The 19,432-nt window shown below is 36.9% G+C and overlaps 4 protein-coding genes across 5 annotated transcripts; 1 reads left to right on the forward strand and 3 right to left on the reverse strand.

The window, feature by feature from the left end:
* Window positions 1-1,614: 1,614 nt before the first annotated feature.
* On the reverse strand, window positions 1,615-4,580 carry LOC131431022 (ribonuclease Z, mitochondrial). The gene is made up of 7 exons (XM_058596430.1): window positions 3,904-4,580; window positions 3,273-3,848; window positions 3,143-3,220; window positions 2,980-3,087; window positions 2,539-2,909; window positions 2,323-2,483; window positions 1,615-2,267 (listed from the first exon to the last, which is right to left on the reverse strand). Exons 1-7 carry the CDS (start codon window positions 4,470-4,472, stop codon window positions 1,674-1,676), a joined length of 2,457 nt encoding a protein of 818 aa, XP_058452413.1. The 5' UTR covers window positions 4,473-4,580; the 3' UTR covers window positions 1,615-1,673.
* Window positions 4,581-8,647: 4,067 nt separating this feature from the next.
* Window positions 8,648-12,177, forward strand: LOC131431024 (serine/arginine-rich splicing factor 2). Of its 2 annotated transcripts, none has more exons than XM_058596432.1 (5): window positions 8,648-8,857; window positions 9,322-9,452; window positions 9,522-9,916; window positions 9,976-10,113; window positions 10,909-12,177. In XM_058596432.1, the coding sequence occupies exons 1-3, from the start codon at window positions 8,801-8,803 to the stop codon at window positions 9,871-9,873; spliced, it is 540 nt and encodes a 179-aa protein (XP_058452415.1). In that variant the 5' UTR covers window positions 8,648-8,800; the 3' UTR covers window positions 9,874-9,916; window positions 9,976-10,113; window positions 10,909-12,177. The 2 variants fall into 2 exon arrangements, with proteins under 2 accessions (XP_058452415.1, XP_058452416.1); XM_058596433.1 differs by having other exon boundaries at window positions 11,897-12,177.
* LOC131431025 (cilia- and flagella-associated protein 276) lies at window positions 12,149-16,650 on the reverse strand. Its single transcript, XM_058596434.1, has 2 exons — window positions 16,411-16,650; window positions 12,149-12,523 (listed from the first exon to the last, which is right to left on the reverse strand). The coding sequence occupies exons 1-2, from the start codon at window positions 16,629-16,631 to the stop codon at window positions 12,211-12,213; spliced, it is 534 nt and encodes a 177-aa protein (XP_058452417.1). The 5' UTR covers window positions 16,632-16,650; the 3' UTR covers window positions 12,149-12,210.
* A 10-nt stretch (window positions 16,651-16,660) lies between these two features.
* LOC131431023 (tRNA (guanine(26)-N(2))-dimethyltransferase) lies at window positions 16,661-18,774 on the reverse strand. Its single transcript, XM_058596431.1, has 4 exons — window positions 18,415-18,774; window positions 18,173-18,360; window positions 17,035-18,114; window positions 16,661-16,971 (listed from the first exon to the last, which is right to left on the reverse strand). The coding sequence occupies exons 1-4, from the start codon at window positions 18,643-18,645 to the stop codon at window positions 16,812-16,814; spliced, it is 1,659 nt and encodes a 552-aa protein (XP_058452414.1). The 5' UTR covers window positions 18,646-18,774; the 3' UTR covers window positions 16,661-16,811.
* Between the last annotated feature and the right edge of the window lie 658 nt (window positions 18,775-19,432).

Consider the following 19,432-nt stretch of genomic DNA (forward strand, 5'->3'; position numbering starts at 1 on the left):
GGTACATGCACTTTAATTATTTTGAAGCATAAGGGTTGATCATCAATATAGATTTGTTTCGCAGGATTTCGGGGTTTTGATCAGCTTGAGCTTGTCTTTGCTAGGGAGGTGCCTATCTGTTTTTTTTATTTCTCTCAATTATTTGGTAGGAGTACAAACGCTGTAGTTCTTTTGCATATTGTTACTTTTTTGTAAAGTCCCAGTTATGTTATACTAAAAAAAATTCGCTTAGAAAGGAAAAAATTCAACTTCTATTGGAAAACCTAATCAGTGATATAATAAGCTCCGACTTGATTTGAACTTCAGAACAAAAAAGTTGAGGACAAAGATAAGTATTTTAATAACTAATATAAAACCTTCAAGTGCCTACTTCTACCGCAGTTGTTGTAGGTGCTGTTGCACGCTATCCCACCAGCGGAGCTCGTAATGCATTTCGAATCAAATCCGAGTGAACGAAAAAAATTCATTTGGAATTCTATGTGGAATTTAGCATGATTCCGGATTAATACGGACTCATGAGAATACGGTGTATGCTGTAGCAATTAATTCGTTTTTGATTGTTTGTGAGCTTGTAACCGGATGATATGTTCACACCTATTCCACATGAAACAGATATCCCAGCTCATACTGTTCTCTGTGCCTATTCTACATCTACATGGAAAGCAAAAATGTCCAACCTGCATTTCACATTGACTGATGTTTTTGTGTGTCGAACTCGAACTCGATCAATACATGGTGAAAAATTTCACTTTCGATCGAAATATTTCGATACACACGAAATATTTCGATACAATCGAAATACAGAATAGAGGTGGTTTACAATTCAACTTCACTTTACGATAATTTAAAATTATGTTTTGTTTTGTTTTCGTCGGTATTGGGTATCCACTCATTTTTGGGTATCCACTGCGTCCATCGTCTTTGGTTTTTCATTTCAGAACGATTAAACTTAGTGTACTAATAAATGATAATTGGCTTTCCTATGACAGAATTCGAAAACTCTTCATCAAACCACAAATCTCTTTTTTGATTGTGTTTTTTCAATAACGAAACTAATTTGATTCTCAATGTAGTAATTTACGAACCAATCGTGCGATTGTTCTCAAATCTTGACAGGTTGGTACCAATCGAAAATGTGTCAGTCTTGGGACTTTTCAATTGATCTGTTGTTCTAGATCAGATGATGGAAATCTGTTCTCGATTGAATGTGAACCCGGATTGTTGTTCCTACATGAACGAATACCCCTCTGAAAAACCCGAGTTTACCCTAGTCGAAAGTGGCATTAGGCAACCAAGTCGCTTGTGTAAAAACCCGTTCGTTTCGTTTTTCTAAATGCGGCCCTAGCGCTTATCTGCTGCTCCTGGTCGCCTCAAAATCATAACTTGTATTTCATTCTGAACCAAAATAACAATGAAGTCCTAGAGGTAGATTAAATATGACCATTAGGAATCTGTGTTGATTAATGGAGGAACTGAGTATAGCGTTGAGCAGTGAATGAAGCATAACCTGAATCAGACGTAGCTCACTAAATTACTTTATTAGTTATTTGCTATTAGGGCATTTCTCAGAAATCAAATTGAAGATTTGTCTAATTTCAGAAAAGATTTACACTTTTTCCTAATTCGGATGAGTAAACATATTATACTAATTAACAATATATGACCTACTGTTTCTATCGAATAGGGGATGTTTCTTTACTACTACTACCGCTGTTACTAGGCTCTAACCGCAGCCTCTTGTTTTCCCGTTTAATCGCCTTTTGTTCCATCTCCTCGAAGTGACTAATAAACATCGCCTTAAGAGCAGGATAAAATAAGCATAACGACGGTAAGTCATCCAGTGTTACTTCCATATTGTCGAAAGCTATTCCTAAATTGGTTCCTAACACAGATTCAATACGCGGTATTTTGGCGTATCGTTGACTGAAATGCGTCAGTAAAGTATACTTTGCATTCATTCTTTCGCCTTGATTGATCGCTTGCGAGAGAGTACTATGCATTTTTATTTTTGCTTCTGCCTCCAGCTCATCTTCCATTGTGGCTTCATGAATAAGAATCGTTGAATCCTTTCCGAGATTCACGAGCTCATGACAGGGCATGGTGTCACCACTGTAGGTGATTTTAACATTTTCACCATTTATCCCGTTGTAACTAGATATCGTACGAATAGCAACGCCGAAAGAATGTGGACAATGACGAACGCGACATGTAGCTATTTCTGTTATACCCATATCGAGAATCTTTTCCACTCGCAGTGGTTGGTCTATCTAAAATAGAATCACATTACTTTTTAATCAAATATAGCTCATAAAGCACTCTTACCAGCCCCGCATTTTTAACCAAAATATATTCATTGTGTAGCGGTTCAAAGCGACAATCATACAATCTTAGCCAGTACGAAATTTGTTCTGGTGCCAAAAGAAGTATTTTATCACAGTCTGATCCCAGCAATCGACGTCTCATTTGCAGAAGTCCGAACAAACCTAGAATTTAAATGCAGTCATTTATCATTATTTATGTACACTGATTCAGAAATACCTAAATGATGATCCGCATGCAAGTGGGAAATATAAATTGCTTTTAAAGTGCTAAAAACATGCATCGCCTTTTCCTGTCCGAAAAACCTAACAATCTGCCCAGCCGTTCCTTCTCCACAATCGAAAAGAATCGACGAATCTGGATTTGTGTGTATAAGAATTGCACTAACATTGCGAGTTTTGTTGGGAATCGATGAACCAGTTCCAAGAAACACTAATCGTGGAAATGCTTCCGAACGAGTTATCATCTGTGTACCTCCATGTTTTTGAGCTTCCAATTTCTCACGCACGTCATTCAACGCTTGCTTAAAATCTGGTAAGTCTTCGAGTTCTTTGAGATAATCGTTGGGCGTTATAACAGCCTCTAGAGCACTAAAAACATGCAATAATCCAGATGTAGTTTAGTCAACAAAAACAGTTGAATACAAATTCAGGATTTTACCGTTCAATTCCTTTTTTTGGTCGAATATGTAAATAGCTTAGAGAAGAAGAACGAACTAGATTATTTTCACCGATACCAACGGGTTTACTGTAATCATTATTTTCTTCTCTGAAAATTAAACTATTTACATTTGGATGTCAACTCTTCACTTAGATAAACTAACCTCAGCAAAGGAAATATCTGCCTATCTACCTGATTCAAATGATATTGTATTCTATGAGATGCAACGTAACCAGAAAAGCTAGAAATAATCATTTTATTACTTGTGCAACACCGCAATATTCTGTAATTACCTATTGATTGCATTTAACGCTAGATGCATAGTACTTGGAGAGAATCTATCCATAAACTTTTTGTATAGAGAAGTATCCATCACCTCTAAGGGACTAAAGTGTATTACGTACAAAGCCTGATTGGAATCATCTGTTGCAGTGCTTTGGTATGGAGCAAAAACTTCCTTTTTCTCCTCAAGGTCATTAAGATACGCTTCGTTAGGAATATCTATGAAAATAAATACTGGTCCAGGGTCATCAGGACCTCGAACATCACTTGATTTCACCAATGTTCCATTAGGGAGAGTGATATCTTTTCCATTTTTCAGCTGACCCAGTAAAGGGCCTGGCACGACTCCTTTATCCACACATTTTTCAAGTGATAATTGTCCAAAACGAAGCTTAAGTTTGCAAATGTATGCCATAACAGAGCTTTCCTGACGTTTGGTCCAATCCTGATGCTGTTTGATGGAAACAATTATTTTCTGTGCAGGTTCGGATTTTCTGCGTTTTTCGTAGGCATAGTAGTCAGTGTCGTCTACGGCTGTCTCAGCTAACTCTTCTTCATCGTCAGAATGTGAAGTAAAGTCAGATTCCCTTCAGGCAAAATAATATTTAGACAAACATTATTTAAAAAAAATCTCCTACTGACCTGTTTATTACCACATATTTCAGGGTCATTACGTGATCTTCATATGCATCACCGGCTCTGTACTCCGGAGCATCTACCTTCATATCTTTTAATATAACGAACCGCCTCATTGCTTTGAACAACTCACCCAGCCCTGGAGGACCATGCAGAGTCACATTAGGAACTCCTACATCTTGCATAGTCAAACAGATTCCAGGTAAACCTCCGATTCTTTCCCAGGAAGTTCTTGTTATAAAAATATTTTCTAAACTTGAAAGTTTTGTCTTATGCTCATATGCCAGTCTTTGCGTTCCTTCGCCACAGTTGAAGAGGTATCGACATTGGTCGCTGAAAAGATATACCGAAGCTGGAGCTCCAGGTGCACCACATCCAACAATCTGAAGATTCACGATACCAGGAGAGGTTTTTATAACTTTTTGTTTCAGTTTAAGTCGCTGTTTTTGTGCCTCCGCTATATGTTTCGGGTCCAACGGCATTTGGGTAATAATTTTAAGTAACTTTGACTTGGAGGAATGGAAACGGATCGTGAAACACACTTGAAATTTTAAAGTTACCGGTAATTTATACATGAAATATATTAACGAGATTTATTTAAGAGTTTAGGAAACCGAACGACTCAAACTTTCCAGTATTACCCTTATTACCAAAAGACCGGTGAAATGTCTGTGTCAAAACAACGTGTATTCTAAAACGTCAAAATATTTACTTAAGATCATTCACAACGTTGTTCTGTTATATATCTCGGTTAATTTTTCAAAAGGGCGTATAAGCAAGTGACAGTTTCTCTTCGTTTACTTTCTCTTCTATTAATTACCAAGCGGTTTCCACGTTTCACTCAACTCTTTGCATGGAATGATACCCGAAACTTTCGACTTTCAAACGGAACAATGATATCTAAGGAAATCATTTTAATCACATCACAATAATCGAAATAGAGAGTGATATAAGAGAAACTCACTTTTCTGTTTGAAAGTCGAAAGTTTCGGGTATCATTTCATGCAAAGAGTTGAGTGATAAAAGTGGAAACCGCTTGGTAATTAATAGAAGAGAAAGTAAACAAAGAGAAACTGTCACTTGCTTATACGCTCTTTTGAAAAATCAACCGAGATATGGGTTGATCTACACGCTCGTTCAATGTAACTATAAAGTGATTACAATTTTACACACTTTCGCTAAAATAAGTAGAACTTCTATACAGTGAGTAAAGTTAGAGTTACTCACTTTCGAGTAAAGACGGTATTTGTCAAATTTTGAGTGATATTTACTTAATACTAGAAGAGGAAAAAACAGCTGGAATGATCAACTTAATTAATTTAAATATAAGTTTATACAATTTATTTATTTGCAATCAATCAACAGACGCAATGTGGTTTTAACGATAATTCCTAATAAAATTTAAACATGATCAAACATATTCACAATTTTCGTCGAATAACTTCAAAATTAACTTTAACGAAACGATGAAGAAACACAGACTAACAGACAAGACACTCAAATTAGATTCTTTAACCATATAAACGGTCATTTCGAATATTCCTTTAGTTGGGACAGTACTCGCATATGTTATGATGGCGCCACGTTACCCTATCAAATACATCGTGTCTGTCATCTAGACTGTGTTTATTTTTTTCATTTACCATCCGAGCTGCCATTCATACAGAATTACCTGTAATGTATTGATTTTTATACCTGCATGCGAATTTCATGCAGGATACAGATTAATCACATATTATTGCCAAAACTATATACAGAATTGTGCCTTCTTCTCATTCTACAACGCAATACAAAATCGAACCCGTTTTGTTACAATATTTACTTACTTCTGGTCTGCCGTCACTTAATTTCGGGTGAAAATTACCAACACAATCAAAAATAGTCTAGATGAACAACGTTGAGAAAAATAAATGTTTACCTTCCAACATCGCTAAAAAAGTTAAATATATTATCAACGTAATCCAATAGCGGCCCTTACACGAGCATTAAAAATGTCATTTGAAATGATGTCATTTAAATGATGTAATTCAAATTTGTTAGAAATTTCGTCATTAGTGCACCACTACACGTTCATTAAAATGATATTTTTTTTACTAATGACATTTTTAATGACCGCTAATAATTTATTGTGACGATTCATTATCAAATATTTCGAAAAAATCAGGCAACCCTGCAAGCAGCTGATCGGTGTTGACAAACGAGGGGAAACCAACTAGTAAAAAAACTTTTTCGTAACACAAGGGGTGTACCGATAGTAAATAGTTCGCGCAGTACAATATAGGTGGAACTAGTGCATCACGAAAAATGATTTTTATAAGAATTTACTCATACTGTCATGTCTGTTAGTCTGTGGAAGAAAATCAGGGACTGATCCGACAGTTTTCCAAATAATCATCGACAACCTGTTATTGCTTCTTTGATCAAGTTTTTACAATTTTCTCGCACAACGTTGTCGAAGCTCGGTGAGTATAATTTGTTGTGAATTTAGGAACAGAGTAGATGTTAGTCAGTTTTCTAAATCAATGTAATTCATTTTTTGACATTTGAACAAAACAAGCAAAAGTGAGTACAAATCGCTCACTTGAGAATAAAGTTGAACGAGCGTATGACGACACGACTAGTCACTCCGAAAAAAATCGGAATAAAAAGTGTTCGTGAGCAGTTATCACAAATATAGTGATGAAAATCATCTTCTTACGCAACACTGTTTACGTTGTTACGAACTAATTACCAAGGAGCACCATGATAAACAAATAATTCCAAACTTCTACACAAGAACACACACACACACACACACACACATATATATATATATATATATATATATATATATATATATATATATATATATATATATATATATATATATATATATATATATATATATATATGTATATATATATATATATATATATATATATATATATATATATATATATATATATATATATATATATATATATATATATATATATATATCAGTGAGTGATTTTTTTACGAATTCATTGTATTGAAATATGTGAGTGCTAACTACATATTGCAAGATCACTTCGCGGGAGATAGTCCAGCTGGGCAGAACATGTATTGGATTAATTTTTCACTACGTTAGAAATTCTAGATGTTACTTTGGCTTTTTACTATGACGGACAATTTCATGTCACCAAATATGACATCTGGACCACGCGTCAGGATAATAAGTATCAGGATTTAATGCAAATTGCAGATGCAGTAAGCTCAATGGATTTTCGAGATCTTGTGCGGTTATTCGCAAGACTCATATCCTCAAACATCTTGTACCCGGTGAATCATATCGGGAAAAAATATGGCTCTTTGAGGACTGCAAATGATCGAGAGTGTGATCAAGAATTGAAAGTAACCTTTACGATCGTATTGAACCTTTTTATTCGTCCCGAATCACAGAATTATCCTGTACCAAAACCAGGTTCACCCTAGTGATCAGGAACAAAACGTTAATTTAAGCATCGCCCTTCTGTAGAAAAAGTTTGAATTTAATATCATATCACTCAAAATAATAATCATGTTATAGTTACGTGAAAAGTTATGTAAATATTTTCCACCCTACTTTTCACGTAGATTTTAATGGACTGGCATTTAAAAGCTGTTTAATGCATAATCCAGTAAATTTAATGTACTGTTGTTCATATCACATTTACCATCAGTTCATATCAAATTTAGATACCAGAGAATTATTATATTATATATTGGTTAAAGTCAAAAGGGAAATTTCAGATTTTTATATAAATCTATGAAATGAAAAATAAAACATTTTTTTCAGAAAATTAGCATGTAATTTCAATGGCTTAAAAAGCAACTAATAACGTCGTGGTATCTCAAATCGACAAGCCTCCAGAAATCGTTTTTGTTGTCACTGCCATCCAACCGAAGCCGAAGTCGAGATCCAAGTACTCCCACAACACTACCGATGCAGGTTGAGGTCGCATTACATGGTTCCAGTGTCTCTAGCTTCATACCGATTTTAAACTCGTTTTTCGGTGGACCAACGGCCTGTTTAAAGCATTCGGCAGGAGCGGGTAAACTTCCGGACTCACGCAGGCACTCGGTCCAGTCAAACACATGGAAACTTTCATACCGGAATGGTCCGATCGATGGAATAAAAAATTGTAATTAAATAACATTTCTCGCAAATATTTACACTACTTACACTTCGAGGGCCACTGTTCGCCATTTTCAAAATCGAGTTTTTCACACTGGAAATTCACGTAGATTGTTTGACGTTTGGTCAATTCACGTAAACCTGATGTGATGACTCTATTCATTTTAGGGGATGTTCGTATAACATTCATTTTCGTCACGTAAAATATTCAATTTGACATTTGAAACCATTTTACGTGATTTTTCAAGTGAATCGAAAGTGAATATTTATTTGAGTGTATGAAGATGTGAGCAGCTTTGTTTGCTTGATGTCGTTCAATTTTCTTTCGAATCACTAATGCCAATTCCCTCGATCCTCAATGGTATGCATGATTGCCGATTTTGCTGATATCCTTGTAATTTCTATATATATTTACAGAGTAAAAGAAATATTTTTTATAATATTAAAAACTCAGTTCTGAATAATAAACTTACTCTTAGGTTATTTCCAATTGATTGTAGTCTTCTTTGTACAATCCTCCTAGAAATTAGAGAAAAAAAGTCGGTTCATAGATTTCGATTTGGCAGCCCTGATGCCATAAAGTGCCGGTAGCCATTTTCAACTTCTTTTAAAAATTAGTCTGATCAGACGAGGACCAGACACGCTGAGAACGCTGCGTAGTTCTCCGGTGATCGAAAAAGTGAAATTTTTCATTGAAATCCTGCATTATTTGTTGTTAGAACAAATTAAAGACTTACCTGGTGCAAAGGTGGAACAATCAATTCCGTGATGAGCAGTAATTATGGAAGACCTCCGCCAAGAATTGACGGAATGGTTTCATTGAAGGTAAGACCGGCGCGGCCATGATGGGTTCTGATGCAGCGACGTAAAAATGGAGGTCACCGTCTGGTGAATGCAGATTTGCCAGTTTCGATATCGTCATTTCATTGTTTGTTTGCAAAATAATTCATGTATATACAATTACAGTCGTTCAGTAACGGTTCGAATAAACTTAATCGCATGCGGCTAGTAGACATTCGTCCTGCTCGGCTTGTATAATGAAGTGTGTGCGTGGCGTTGATTTGATCTAACTCGAATAAAAATAGGGGTGAAAACACCAAGTGTTATAGGGAGGCTCAAGTTTCCTTTTAATGCATATGAAAAAAGAGAATAAGGATATTAAAATTAAACAACAAAATCTAATTTGATTGTGGCGATAATCAATTTTTACTAATATTTATGTGTGCGTTTCGTGATTATACAAATAAACCGAAAATGGCGATGATTTTCACTTGTTTTTTGTTTTGTAGGTCGATAATTTAACTTATCGAACGACTCCAGACGACCTACGTCGCGTTTTTGAACGCTGTGGCGAAGTAGGAGACATTTACATTCCTCGTGATCGCCATACTCGTGAAAGTCGCGGTTTTGCATTTGTCAGGTAGAAAAGCACTTTTTTTATTCAAATTTCTGTCTGTTACCTGTAGACGTGGTAATTTTTTGTTTTCAGATTTTATGATAAGCGTGACGCGCAGGACGCTTTGGATGCCATGGACGGACGCATGTTAGATGGTAGGGAGCTCCGTGTTCAAATGGCTCGCTACGGTCGACCCACTTCACCTCAACGCGGCAGCGGTGGTGGCGGTGGAGGACGCCGATACAATGGTCGTGAAAGAGGACGTTCTCGTGATCGTAATCGACGTCGTTCTCGTTCATTAGATCGACCCCGTGGAGGTGGTGGTCGTCGTTCATATTCGCGATCTAAATCTCGCTCTCGTGACCGATCTCGCTCCGGTAGCAAATCATCCCGTGGTAAAGATTCCAGATCTCGCAGCCCGTTAGATCGCGGATCCCACTACTAGAGCAAGACATAAATAAACAGTTTTTTCGAACAGATGTATTACCGTACGTTTCTTGATATTCAAAAAAAAACAACGATTCATAATTGTTTTTCTGTTTTGTAGGATAAATGATCCAGCCAAAAACGCGGTGAATTTATTTTAACCGATGAATATGACGATGTAAACTTTATTTTCTTCAAACATAACTACATATGGTGTAGGTAAAATTAGAACATCTGGAACTGAGACCGTTGGGAAAAGGTAAATTGAATCAATTTGTTAAGTGCTAGAGACGGTTGAACAACGACCGTAAATTGTAACAACATAGCAGACAAAATGTCTAGACATGTAGTTTTAATGCCAATTAAGTTTTTATGGAAACTGAGAAACAAATTCTTTTTTGACATCGCATAGCAATTTTGAAAAGTCGCTATAAAGTCGAAAATATAGATAACGTTCTACTTATGACTCAAATACAAAAATTAACATACAGAGTTTGCTATTATTTACTGTCAAATTTTACAATCCAGCAATGTATAGATATTGGCCATTGCACCTTTAGCACAGCTTAAATTCTGCATATAAATAATCTGCATCTGTTAATGTTAGTTTCAAATAAGTAAAATGTGCACTTTTACTTACCTTGCTAATTTGCCACGCACTTCTTCTAAGCTTATGTGATCGAAAGATACAAATATAGATGGTATTAGGCATTCATGATAAAAGTTGAGGTCACTCGATGACTTAGGATTTAGGTGAACCAATAGATTTGCTTATATTGAAGTTCATTTATTGCGTTAGAATTTGTAATGGAACAATATTTTACAATTTTGACGCAATTTTCGATTTTCTTTTAGTGACTTTAAGTAGTAGAAAGCCATCAGGGTGTAACAAAAGAAATTTACTAATATATGTTTTCGAAACAACAATCGAAAGGAGAAATTAGAAATTAGATTTTTTTATTAATCAAAACCCAACATCAAGAAAGTCTCTTATCAGTCACCAAGAAACACAAGTAAACATAAAAATTAAACGAATGTAATATTCCAATCACAGGGCATATGCGGTTGCATGCTGCTGCTGCTGTTGCCTGTAATGAAAGAGCACGTATGCATCGGCAGAAAGAGAGAAAGAGGAGAGTGAGGGAAATTAAGAGAGACTTCCCGTTCAAAATGCTGCAGTGAGCGCACGTGTCCCCTGTTCCGTGCCGGTCGTCCTTCGTTACAAGAACCTACGCGCGTCCTGCATTTGGTAGATCACGTGGACTTTTCAGATTGCAGTTTGTCCCTGCTCAAATCAATTCGCTGCCTTGCTGATCGCTTTATCGCTGGCTGGCCTTGCTGTCGGTTGCCGAACATGTAACACTGAGAGTAATTCCGCGGGAGTTGTCTACGGGCTGAGCATGATGTGGACGCAGATCGTCGTTTGTTCCGGAAATCACCGCAGCTCAGAGAATGCGCTGCCGAACACTTTCCTGCGGGGGTGCATTGCTCTTCCCGCTTGCAGGAAGGACTTCGGAAGCGGCCGGCTTTTCTTGTTGCTGCTGCGACCGAGTTTTCTTTCTCTCTTTTCTTTTCCTTCTTTTTCTACATTCTAGTGCTCTTCGGTTTTTGGTTATTTTTCGTTAAATTAATTGCTCCAAGTATTTTTGCATGTCTGTACCGATGAAGTTGCTGACAAACGCGGAGCACGAGAGCAGATGAAGAGTGAGAAAGTGAAATATGATGCTGAGTCAGGTTTTCCGGGGGTTTTTAGATAAAAGAAAAAACGCCGTGGAATGAGTAAAGGAGCAGGCGAGAGAGGTGTTAGAGTTGCTGGAACGTTGGGGAGACTTGTAGCGGAGGGCATCCGGAGGAAAGCGCGTTTAAGGCAGATTGATCGCAGAGATTGCAGAGTCGCGTCGTCGAGAATGTTCGTGACGACGCTACGACATGCTTTACTACGTATCCAGTCCCATTACTTCTTTCTAGGTCACACAAAAACTACCGTTAAGCGTTGTCTTTTTTCGACCTGTTCCCAACATGGATAAGTTTTATATTTTCAGATAAGCATCGAAAACGATTTACGCAATTTGGTACTTTTAACATTTTCAACGGATTAATCAACACGGCTAATACTTCGACATCCTTACCAAGGGTAAGTTTACTGGATTTCCAGAGGATGTTTTGAAACAACACAAACCCAAACTGGATTTAACAGTTTATTTCTCATACTACTTTCAAATCAATACTACATTTTAAGCTATCAAACAAAATAAAATGTATGAATGAACAAACGAAATAAATCGGAATGGCAGTTCTACTTCTCATTCAAACAATCGAGTAATTTATTTTTGTTATATATTACAGAAACAGCGTTCTAGTAATTGAAGAAATTCCCATCTCCGGTCTGTCTTGAATAGCCCGGATTTGTCAGTGGAGTGTGAGGTCCTGTATTCATCAGTTTGACACTACTGGGTGAAGGTTTTTCGCGCACTCCTCCGATTTGTAGTGGATGTTTCAACGGAATAATCTTCTCTGGACTAAGATCGCGAGTGTTGCGGAGTCGACGGAACGTTGTGTAACCCACGGTTTCATCCTGAAGAACGACATGGTTTCTAGCCTTAAATAGTTCTTCCGAGTGATTATACTGAGAGGCAAGATTGATATCCAGGGAGTCACGAGGGATAGGTCTGTAAAATTATATAGAATTCAGCATTGAGACAAGACAAGCAGCATTTTACTCTTTGATGTCGTTCTATAATATCTTTTGATTGCCCTCTTCTCATAACCATTGAAATATAGAAAAGTTATTTTCAATTAACAAATTTCGGTTCATTAAGGATTGCTTTTGTTGTCATGATGCATCATTATGAATATCGAAAATGAACTAGGGCTATTGTACCAATAGTCATCTCGTTATTAAACTCGCCATATTATTTTTCCTATTCGACTTTTAATCAACGAATTGCTATTAAATCGGATACAATACCTTTTCCTCGTTTCTTAGAAGCAATACCACCCAAAAAATAGCTCGAAAATTGTTCAATACTGTAATAGCGACACGAAAACTCAAAGCGATTTTTTATCTCAATATCAAGGTCGTATATGAGAACAATCTGCCAAACAAAGACAGAAGCCGAAAAATTTTGTCAAATGTCTTGGAACTGCATGCCAAATATATGGACACTAACAGAAACAGAAAACATAGTCTTCAACTTTGCCCAAAACTGTTTCAATTTGTTCACCTCTTTGCATTCTGTAACTCGATCGAATTACAGTTTGAAAATTTTCATACTAAATTTTGCATTCTGTATCTATCGAATTACAGAATCTTACATTTTCTCATTCGTTCGACATATTCCGATTCGATCGAAGTACAGAATACAATTAATTTTGCATACAGTTACAATTAATATTGTATACAATAAGCAGTTTCCGAGTTAAGAAAATTCAATTGCAATTCAATTTAATGCAAGAACACATTTCTCCGAAATAATTGCCAGAACTCCTTTTCTCAATTATTCTTGAGTTAAATAGTTCTCTACATCCATGCCTAACAATATGGTTTGTCATACTGAATACTTGTGCCAGGTCTCATCTAAAACGACGCGAGACAATGGTGGCTTTTTCACATTTTCTGTCGTTGGTTTCTGTAATTGCTCGAGCATTAATACATTGAGATCTTTTGTTATAAGTTTTTACGTGACTTTTTCACGTGGATCTCCGAAGTTACGCGGCTTCTCTTCACGAATTTCCGAAGTAATGCGGTTATCTTGTTTTGTCTCAGAAATGCGGGAAACGTAGAGCGGTGGTGTTATCCCATTTTTTTAAGTTTTTTATCATATAAAAAAATTTTTGAGATTACACCAGATTACATTTTTTTTTTGAGTGTGTTAATCTCACGGAGAAAAGCGGGACAGTCAATCCTATAGCGACCCTTACACGAGAATTATTTTTGTCATTTTTAATGATGACTTCATCATCATTATTGCACCATACACGTTCATTAAAATGATATTATTTTTTAGTAATGACACCTTTAATGATCGTGTAAGGTCCGCTTATCGTTCAAAACATCTGCTATCATTAAAGCACGGACAGCTCCCGTCGTACTTGCAGGTTGTTGTGAATAATTTAAAAATTAAACGCGCGAAGTTGAAAACTAAAGCGTGAAGTAAAAAACTAAATCCTGTACTTGCAGTGTGTCAAGACCAATCCAATACACGACTTTCATAGCTCGGAGTCGATGAGGATTATTCCAAGGCAAACGAACGAATCTACGTTGTATCAATTATTGATCTAAATAAATCTTTTAAAACTAAACTGTATCAATTATTTTCTAGGAGCTCCATTGAGGTGAAGGATTCAAACTGCTGAACACTATTTTAAAGTAGAACGAAGTCAAACACAATCCAGTTTTCCTATTAACAACTGTTGCGCCGTTTGTTTGAAACCAGCTTTGAACATACGCCCATATTTCGAATAATGGCGTATAGATTTTTTAATCATATGTTGTAAGATTGGAATTAAATTGCTCTTCGATTTTGTTAGCGTTATTGAGAATATGAATGAATTATACACCCTCATTCTTGTTTACGTCCGTATCGACCATACGACGAACGGGTACTTTCGAACGAATGCGAATAAGCCATTCTTGTTTTCACTCGAATAAATTCGAACGCAACTCGTCTGCCACAAAATATTCAAATATCAGTAAACTTCTTCAAATAAACGATGAAATCAGTCCAATTTTTGTGATTAACCATATGCGAAACGCTAGAATGTATGCCAGTGAAACTGACAATAGGTCATTAGGTGGTTTCGAGCATTCTTATGCCTGAAATGGGTCACCAATTTGAATTATCTTGATCCAGTTGGGATTATTGTTAATATATAGCATTCGTCCTGAACTGGTGAATTTAATTAAAAAAAGAGGACTATTGTTATCAGGAATAGGAGTTAATTGATATCTTATGAACCGTTTAGGAACTTTCAAACCTTTCCGTTCCGGTTCGGTATCGGTATCGACAAAGATAGAAACAATCAGAATAGATTAGATTGGATAGTGTTAGTAGACTAAACATATCTACATTGATTCAGGAACTTTAAAGTAATAATCGTAGGTACCGCTTCAGACAAAAGACTACATAGGAAAGCAGGGCCAAGACCGAAGCGGATACAATGCGAAACTATCCAAAGTTTCATCGACGAGTACATTTAAGACGAGAAGCAGTTGGTAGGATGACAAAATACTAATACGATACAGACGCACGACTCAATGATTGACTGGTTACAGGGTGATGCACACACTTCCTGCCCAAGTGACAAACTCTCTGGTGAACTTGCAATAGAAGATATTCGTATCTGTCGTTGCAAATTAATAACCGTAAAGAAATCTGTCGTTTGGGTTACATGCTGAAGTGAACCTATCAATGATAGGGTTTCCTCCTTCGTTACTAGTGTTCATTTGGGCACCATAGCCTAATTCGTCTGGTATGGAAAGTGCGGATCGTTGTAACCACCCCCCTCGGCCAGAGTAGCCCATAAAGTGAAAACAAAACATTTAGAAAGCATAGCAGTCATAGTAAAATGCGGATCAATTTTTACATCTATTAGGTACTTTATGGAAAATACGCCATGGGTAAACATGCTTTATTTTATATTAAAAAAATGAATTTATCAATGTAATAAATATGTATGTAGACTATCGAAAACATGAAAAAAATGCAACATATTTGTCGCAGGTACTACTGATCGGACTGCGATTTTAAATGTTTTTTTTTACTTTGCACGAAGTTAATTTGAAAATTTCATTTACCGACTTAAATAAATTTGGTCCTTAGTACGATATTTATTTGTTATGTAGAATTCGTCATTTCCTTGATGCTTGGAATCCGCACAAAAAACTACCTGCGCTGCCGATCCTTCTTTTGCACAGGAATCGCATTCGTCACATTCGAGTGAAAACAAGAATGGCTTTTGTTCGCATTCGTTCGAAAGTATGTGTTCGTCGAATAGTTGATACGGACGTAAGCAAGCTTGATGATACAAAATCAGCGAAAAAACAAGTCAAATAACAAATAATATCAAACATTTTTAATTACAACTCAAGTCTGTACCAGAACTGATAGTTTAAAGTTGAATGGGCGTTGTACATGCATAAGTGTACGATGTTTAAAAGTGTGATCGATTCGAACGTAAACGGGAAAACGAATTTGATATACTTTCGAACGTATCGCATATCTACCAATCTATACCCCGTTTTATTCAGTAAGAGACCTAAAGATTCAAGGCTATTGAATTGAATATCAGGGCAGTTTTGAACCGTAGTTTAAATCTTCAGATTATCAAGATTACACTTCAAACGGAATTTGATTTTTATTTCGAGTAATGACAACTGGCTTTCATATAAGAAAATTGACGAAGGACTTATACACAAAAACGTATTTTACAAACATTCGTCGTTTGTTTCATTCGTGTAAGTACAGAAAAGTACTGCATACATTGAGTAAACTCGAAGAACTAAACAAGAGCTTTCTGAGAATTCCTATCCATAGCAATCGTATTAATCTCTTACCCTAAGGTCAGGAATTTAGCTGCTCTCCGCGCTGAACTCAGCGTCTGATGGTAAAATACTCGTTCATTCGGACTAATTCCGTCCGACCACAACTTACAGGGATTGGCTCCCGGTGGGACAGGTAACTGCTTGAGGTAGCACCCTTCGCCACCGATTTCCGGAATGTGATTCTCGTTACGTTCACGTTTAGTGGAAACACTAGTACAGTGTTTCCATTTCATTATTTATATCTTGACGAAAACGAATAGCATTGAAATGAATTTATTTGTCTTTATTCAATATACTCCACTGAAAGTTTTCTTAATCGCTCGACTGGAAACAACAATGAATGCTAGATTGATTTTCTGCCGTCTCTATGGTTTCTCGCGTGCGCAGTTATGTTCAATACATAAATTCTTTGTCTATGTGCCCTCTACCATGTTCAATTCTGTTTTGGATTGCTTACGTTCGGGTGATTTTTCATCGGGAAATTCTGAGGTTGACAGCATTTTATCTCTTGTTTGATTTTTTTTTCTTTTATTTTGATTTGCAATGCTTCTAGACATTTTGTTATCGTTCACCCTATAATGGAAAAGGAATTGGCCATTAGAACAAAACAAAACAAAAAATGCGTAACAAATGTACATTAACGTGGCCCTAGTTCCGGGTCCCCAATGAGCTGCTGGATTTTCTGGAAATCTACTTAGAGACTCTTTTCTGCTGGGAGGATTGGCTCTGGGGTGAATATCAGTTAAGTTGTACTCCATTTCAGGTTCTTTTGCTAGAATAGTAGTTAGTGGAATGCCGTCTATTAAACGTTCTTTCTTCACTGGATGCGTTTTGGCCCAACAACGAAGTATATCCCAAATCACCGATACAGGAGCATCGGTTTTAATGGACGTTTTACAAGCATGTGAGTAAGAAACACGATAACCAGCGTGAAGTAAAGCTGATCGAAATTTCATCATAGATACCACTTCTAATTTGAGGGTACCACAGAGGCGATCTAAAGTGTAGTATAGCGGAACGTCCTGAAGTTCCTCTTGTATTACGGATAACGTTCCGTAAATTCGTCGGATTGTAGTCAGTTTTTTAAACTGTTCCTGTTCAATGGTCTGCATTAGTTCTTTTAAAAATTCCTTATCGTATAAAACGTTGGACCAGATCGGACCTCCCATGTGATGTTGATGATTGCAATGAGAGCATCTGCTATTCACAAAAGGTCCGGTGGGAATTCCAAATTTAATCTGGTTAGGATTTTGCTCCGTTGGGTTGGGTTTTAATATACCCAAAGGTTGAAGTGTGAAAGATTCACAACCGGTGCACTGAAATACCATCGATTGCTTGCTGCTACTTTTCTTACAAGTGTACTGGCTAGTGAAGATTCTGACAAACACACGTATGTAAAAATCTGCCGAAACACTTAACAACGGAACCATATAGCGTCCATAACGCGTAGCCGTTGTTTCTATACATCTTAGTAGGATGCGAAGCGCCATTTCGTGGCATGCTTTAGTTTTCAACGGAACAGAGCCATACTTGACATAACATGCTTCCGGAGAATTTCCAGCTAGAACGGCCATGTCCGTTGCGGTTATCAACAGCAAACCGCCATCCTCAATGGATTGCACTGCACCATCTAGAAAGCGTGTTGGATGGCCGTATGGGTCCAAATCTATTGCCGAGAATCTTTTAGTCGGATGAACTGAAGTATACATTAGAGTCCTGAATTATATAAATAAACTTAGGTTACATGTGAAGGTTGTTGTGAAGGATACGTTACATTGCGTCATTGAAGCTACTTGTGACGAGATGTTCCAATTTATTGTGTTCCACATTTTTTTGTATTGACTCTACGGCCGATTTTGATAGGTCGTTTGCTACGACTTCTTTGACTCCGGGTACTTCGTTAGCATAACGAATACTTCTTAGTCCAGTGGCTGACAGAGCTTCCAAAATTCTCAAACCGTACTAAAATCAATTAAATTCTATTTCACAAAAATAGTGAATACTACAATTTCCTACCTCACACTTTTGCCCTGCCACCAGTTCAATTTTGTCCACAGACGAGTCACCTTCGGCAGTTTTTTTCTGACGTTCCGTGGCCTTTTCTTTCTGATACAGTCGTGAGAACGTAGATAGTACACATATGCTTAAATCTCGGTTGAATTCCTGCACCGGATTGTAGAAAACATGTTCCGAAGCAAAAATTTCCGCACTTCCCTCTCGAATCGTTTTAAGACTATGCTCATCCATTACTAATCTGTAGTATGAATAATTTGGATAATGCAAAAAAGTATACTGTAATACGGTGTTTTTATCAACACATGGGGATTATAAACAAAACCACGCGTGATTGCAACCAGCGTTGCCAGGTTGCAGATTTATCTCGCTTCGCTAGACGCTCTAACGAATCAGATCTTTTATCAGATTTTACAAATTCTCTCAGATTATGTCAGATTTTCTTTACGGGTTTGGCGATACGATAGGTGGTGAGACCTTTTTTTTATTTTTTTTACTCACTGCAAATGAAGCCCGGTCATAATTTTCTTATTTCCTTGTATATGGTACACCCAGACCAATCCAGATAAATTTTGGAGTCAGAAACAGATTTATGTAAAAATAACCTGGCAACTCTGATTACATCACTTTTTGAAAAAGGACGAAAGTGTCCGCGTGCAGATAAAAATATATACGCTGCCAAAACATTATCTAATTCTTATTACTTTTCACCCAATAAAGTGACTGCGTGCGGGATCGTTCAGGTATCATGTAAACTAGAGTGCCTATAACGCAGAGTGACGACTTCTCATCCGTAAGACTGGCAACAATTCAAAACATTTAATCCGAAATGTTGGCAGTTTCGTTGGCTTTACTTTGTAATCAACAGGGCGTTTGCTCGATTGAAACTGGAAGCTGTCATTTCAAACGAACAGCTACTCTGATTATAGTCCAATCCACGTGCGAATGTGTTGGTGTGGCTATTCTCAGCAGTTAATGCTAATGTGAGTATGTCGAAATAACTCAGTGAATTTTGTCGAGC

This window comes from Malaya genurostris, chromosome 2 (genome assembly GCF_030247185.1).
Source record: "Malaya genurostris strain Urasoe2022 chromosome 2, Malgen_1.1, whole genome shotgun sequence".
Lineage (NCBI taxonomy): Eukaryota > Metazoa > Arthropoda > Insecta > Diptera > Culicidae > Malaya > Malaya genurostris.

What these genes read in the sequence shown, in the direction of transcription:
- LOC131431022 (XM_058596430.1), bottom strand. Translation starts at nt 4,472, where the DNA reads ATGTATAAATTACCGGTAACTTTAAAATTTCAAGTGTGTTTCACGATC. An exon ending in CAGATATTTCCTTTGCTGAG is followed by an intron (nt 3,088 to 3,142) that starts GTTAGTTTATCT and finishes TTTAATTTTCAG; the next exon opens with AGAAGAAAATAATGATTACA. An exon ending in TGGTTAAAAATGCGGGGCTG is followed by an intron (nt 2,268 to 2,322) that starts GTAAGAGTGCTT and finishes ATTCTATTTTAG; the next exon opens with ATAGACCAACCACTGCGAGT.
- LOC131431024 (XM_058596432.1), top strand. Translation starts at nt 8,801, where the DNA reads ATGAGCAGTAATTATGGAAGACCTCCGCCAAGAATTGACGGAATGGTT. An exon ending in ACGGAATGGTTTCATTGAAG is followed by an intron (nt 8,858 to 9,321) that starts GTAAGACCGGCG and finishes TTTGTTTTGTAG; the next exon opens with GTCGATAATTTAACTTATCG. An exon ending in CGCGGTTTTGCATTTGTCAG is followed by an intron (nt 9,453 to 9,521) that starts GTAGAAAAGCAC and finishes TTTTGTTTTCAG; the next exon opens with ATTTTATGATAAGCGTGACG.
- LOC131431025 (XM_058596434.1), bottom strand. Translation starts at nt 16,631, where the DNA reads ATGAAATGGAAACACTGTACTAGTGTTTCCACTAAACGTGAACGTAAC. An exon ending in GCTAAATTCCTGACCTTAGG is followed by an intron (nt 12,524 to 16,410) that starts GTAAGAGATTAA and finishes ATAATTTTACAG; the next exon opens with ACCTATCCCTCGTGACTCCC.
- LOC131431023 (XM_058596431.1), bottom strand. Translation starts at nt 18,645, where the DNA reads ATGGATGAGCATAGTCTTAAAACGATTCGAGAGGGAAGTGCGGAAATT. An exon ending in AGTAGCTTCAATGACGCAAT is followed by an intron (nt 18,115 to 18,172) that starts GTAACGTATCCT and finishes TATATAATTCAG; the next exon opens with GACTCTAATGTATACTTCAG. An exon ending in GGAACTAGGGCCACGTTAAT is followed by an intron (nt 16,972 to 17,034) that starts GTACATTTGTTA and finishes TTTCCATTATAG; the next exon opens with GGTGAACGATAACAAAATGT.